At 59.8% G+C, this 4,504-nt stretch overlaps 1 protein-coding gene across 1 annotated transcript; it reads left to right on the top strand.

The window, feature by feature from the left end:
- Positions 1 to 1,148: 1,148 nt before the first annotated feature.
- On the top strand, positions 1,149 to 3,951 carry LOC136538532 (cation/calcium exchanger 1-like). The gene has a single exon (XM_066530488.1). It carries the CDS (start codon positions 1,422 to 1,424, stop codon positions 3,120 to 3,122), a length of 1,701 nt encoding a protein of 566 aa, XP_066386585.1. The 5' UTR covers positions 1,149 to 1,421; the 3' UTR covers positions 3,123 to 3,951.
- Positions 3,952 to 4,504: the final 553 nt, after the last annotated feature.

The following is a 4,504-nucleotide window of genomic DNA, read 5'->3' as shown; positions in this document are numbered from 1 at the left end:
CGCGGTCGCCGAGCGGACGACGACGCAGGCGGCGGGCGGCAGCGCCACCGTCTCTTCCGCACGCTTCTCCCCATCCTCGTATCTTGTTTATATATGCATGCCATTTATTATTAGCCAGGTTACGGCGCTGATCGGGATTATTGGCCATATCCGTCGAGGATGAGGGAGGTACACGCACTCTAAGGATTATCTTCATCATCCGTTATACTCCGATCCTATGGCTAAGTGCGCGTTTAGTTGGCAAAATTTTTTGGTGTTGGCTCCTGTAGCACTTTCGTTTGTATTTGGTAATTAGTGTCTAATTGTGGACTAATTAGGTTCGAAAGTTTTGTCTCGCGATTTCTCACCTAACTGTGCAATTAGTTTTGTTTTTCATCTACATTTAGTACTCCATACATGTGCCGCAAGATTCGATATGATATTTTAGGATGAAAATTTTTAGAATCTAAACAAGGCCTAAATATAGAGAGGTTCATGAGCAGACCGCAGTAATAGGTTGGGTGTACTACTGGACCAAATGCAAGACAACACTATTGCGACCCAAAATTGGCAAAAAAACGATGCTGACCCAATCTCGGCAAGTACGGGCGTAGTACTAGAACGTACTACCTAAGGTCTGCTCATTTCTCCGAACAAAATTTTCTGTGCAAAAAATCTACTGAACTCTGCCACCGTCTCGTCCGGTCGGCGTCGCACTCCGTGCCGAAGAAAAACAACGAACGTTTTCTTTTGCGGGCTCAAGCCAAGCGCCGTCGGGCCCCTCGCCCTACACAGTACACACCAGGCCACCAGACACGACACACCCGTGCAGAAATTTTGGCGATGTCGGGCAAAGTTAACGAGGACTGGCCTATCTCTATCAGCCTATCCTCACTTCCGCAGTTCCACACCACACGGCCCGCCAGCTGCCTTCTGCTTGTAGATCTGATTGTGTACGCGTGGTGTGTAGTGTGTGTGGTATGTGTAGGATGTGTGTTTGTACATGAACAGATTCTACAGCTGTATCTACAGTAGAGCCTAAAAAAACTCACGGCGCGGCCACCGACCGACCCGCCGCCCCAGGCTCCCAACACAGCCCCAGAGTTCCCCGTCCATCCTCCACGACGACGCGCCACCTCACCGTCGCCTCGAACGTACTCCCCCTCCCTCCCTCGCTCCCTCCCCTGTTCCCGGCCATTACTTAACGCGGACGCAAACACCCCAGACCAGTCGCCTCTTCTCCAGCCCTGCTCCTGTCTAAGCTTCGAGCTCGAGCCGAGCGGAGCCGCCCACGAGTCCTCGGCCCCCGCACATCTCGGCAAGAGGAGACAGCCCCACGACCGCCTCGCTCCGCACCGAGAGATCCCCAACTCCCGCGCGCCCCGCACGGCATGACGGCCGACCCAACCTCCGGTTAAACCCCCCGCCTTGCTGCTCATTTTATGGCGCTCACGCGCGGGCGCGCGCGCACTGCCCCCGCCGTCCCCAGCGCCTGCTTCCTCCTGCTCCTTCTGACCTCCTCCTCGCTCCTCGCCCCCACCAGCCAAGGGTCCGAGGGCGGGTCAATTCTCCTCGGTGGTGCCGCTTCGTCCTCCTCCGGGAAGGGACGGGGGAACAGCTGCGAGGAGCTGCCGTCAATCAGCGGCGGGGAGGCCCGGTGCGCGTACCTCCGCGCGCACTCGCCCTGCTCCCCCGCCGGGTACGTCGACTACCTCCGCCTCTTCTACTGCGCCTTCGCCTGCGCGCCGGCGGCGGCGTGCGCGACGCTCGCGCTGTGGCTGGTCGTGCTCTTCTACCTCCTGGGCGACACCGCGTCCGAGTACTTCTGCGCGTCGCTGGAGGGCCTTTCGGCGGCGCTGCGCCTTCCGCCCGCCGTCGCGGGCGTCACGCTGCTCTCGCTCGGGAACGGCGCGCCCGACGTGTTCGCCAGCGTCGTCTCCTTCGCGTCGGGCGACGGCGGCGGCGTCGGGCTCAGCAGCGCGCTCGGCGGGGCCCTCTTCGTCTCCACCGTCGTCGCGGGCGTCGTCGCGCTCGCCGTGGGCGGAGCGCGCGGCGGGGTCGTCGTCGAGTGGCGCGGCTTCGTGCGCGACCTCTGCTTCCTCCTCCTCGCGCTCTGCTACCTGCTGGCGGTGCTCGTCAACGGGGAGATCACCGTCTGGGTGGCCGTGTCGTTCGTGTCGCTCTACGTCGGCTACGTCGTCCTCGTCTGGACCTCCCACTGCTGCGCCGAGAAGGGCAAGCCGGACGCCGCAAGCCTCTCCGCGCCGCTCCTCCTCGATGAGGACGACGACGTCCCGTCGCTGCCGTCCCACTCCAAGACGACGGAGGCGCCCGGCACGGCCGCGTCGAGGGTTAGAGCGATGCTGCATTGCCTCGCGGGCGCGCTCTGCATGCCGTTGTACCTCCCGCGCCGCCTCACCATCCCGGACATCGCCGGGCACCGCTGGTCCCGGCCCTACGCCGTCGCCTCCGCCGCGCTGGCGCCGGTCCTCCTCGCCTTCACCTGGACCTCCTCGCAGCGCCACAACCCGATGTCGCACAGCGTCGCGGTGCTCGTAGGCGGCGCGCTCCTGGGCCTCCTGCTCGCGGCGCTCGCGGCGTCCACCACGGACGCCAACTGCCCCCCGCGTGGCCGGAGGCGCCGCGTGCCGTGGCTCGCGGCGGGGTTCGTGATGAGCGTGCTGTGGGCGTACACCCTGGCGCGCGAGCTGGTGGCGCTGCTGGTGTCCATCGGGTACGTGGTCGGGATCAAGCCGAGCGTGCTGGGCGTGACGGTGCTGGCGTGGGGCGACTCCCTGGGCGACCTGGTGTCGAACGTGGCGATGGCGGTGCACGGCGGCGCCGGCGGCGCGCAGACGGCGGTGTCCGGGTGCTACGCGGGCCCTCTGTTCAACACGGTGGTGGGGCTGGGCCTGTCGCTGGCGCTGGCGGCGGGCGCGCAGCACCCGGCGCCGTTCGTGGTGCCCGCGGACGCGGCGGCGTACGAGGCGGTGGGGTTCCTGGGCGCGGCGCTGGCGTGGGCGCTGTTCGTGGTGCCCGTCCGCGGGATGCGGATCGACCGCGTCTACGGGGTCGGGCTCATCGCCATCTACCTCTGCTTCTTCGCCGTGCGCGTCTTCGAGACGCTCGGGCTCTGGAGCTAGGAGTAGGAGCCTCCGCCGTGACTGACAGTGACACTCCCCCTTGCTCTTGGTCGTTCGTCTGTTTCTTGTTACTGACGATCGCTAGTAAAGGTTCCAACTGATGATGGTAGATCTAGACTGACGGTAAAATGGTAGTACAAAAAGGATGAAGGGTAGATAATCGTGTATATTACTGTAGTGGTAGTATGTCCTATAGAGTGGTAGCACTACTCCACATGTAGGAGTAGGTGTTGATTAGTGTCCTGACAGCGTCCTCTTCTGTTTTGGAAGGGGTTCTGTTCTGACTTCTGACCGGAGGATGGCCGACAATTGTAGTATGTCACTGACTGATCATAGCTCATAAGCCCTGGTAAGCAGCAGGATTGTTACTAGTGGAAAATAATGTTAGGATTCGATCGCAATTCGCAGAGGTGGGATGAAACTACACTCCACCATGGTCTCCAACCCCGCCAAAGGCGCTCCCACGTTCTTGCGGTGCCCTGTGGTTGCGGGCGGGTAGGCGCGCGGACGGCGGATCCCAGTTCGCTTGGCGCACGCTTCCTCCGAAACGACGCCTTGCGCTGTGTCCCTTTCGTTGGGGCGTCTAGCGTTGTCGTCATGTGAAGCAAAGGGCGGGGGTCCTACTGGGAATCTCTCCCGGAGTAAGCTTGCTGACGATCTAGGATGCTGGACGGGATCTGCTGCCATTGCTGGTAGCAATTAAAACTAACCGATACCTTGTAGTAGCCAGCTTATAATTGGCCTTCCTCTTCATTCTCCTATCCACCTGAAGAGGTTGCCTCGCTGCTGGCCAGTAGCAGCTCTTAACCGTATTGTAATCAACTCCATTCTTATCAATGAAAGCTGGTAATGGGTTAAAAATTAAACTTGTCCAAGTCGTGGGGATACATCCACGTCTCGTAACATCGTCGTTCCTCACCTATTCTCCTCTTTTCCGTCAATAAAACCTGTCGTCGCTTGCAACTTCTTCTCGTCGACTGCGACCTGGAGACTGGAGAGTTCATGGACCTGTGCCGCGGCAGCAGCTGATGGAGTGAGCAAGTGTTAAATTACCTCTGAAGTGCGCTGGTGTACTGTACTCCTTGACTGATGACTAAGAGCACTCGCTTTTGGTGCTGGGCTTTGCAAGTTTATTCGCCTGGGACTGGGAGGAACGCGGTTACTGACGACAGTCTACAGGTAAATTTGGTTCTATCCCCAGGTCTTCAGGTCTTCACGCGCAAACGCCGGGGAGTAAGTCGTCGGGCTCGCCGTCGTCAGCGACTCGAGATCGATTTTTTTATTTTTTAGTAATTTTTTTAATTTTTTTTACAAATATGCAATTCAAAATCTAAACTCTTAGCTCGGCGCCATCGTTGCTGGCGTCGAGCTTATATTTCTCG

This window comes from Miscanthus floridulus, chromosome 2 (assembly GCF_019320115.1).
Source record: "Miscanthus floridulus cultivar M001 chromosome 2, ASM1932011v1, whole genome shotgun sequence".
Taxonomy (NCBI): domain Eukaryota; kingdom Viridiplantae; phylum Streptophyta; class Magnoliopsida; order Poales; family Poaceae; genus Miscanthus; species Miscanthus floridulus.
This window is presented reverse-complemented; position numbering and strand designations above follow the sequence as displayed.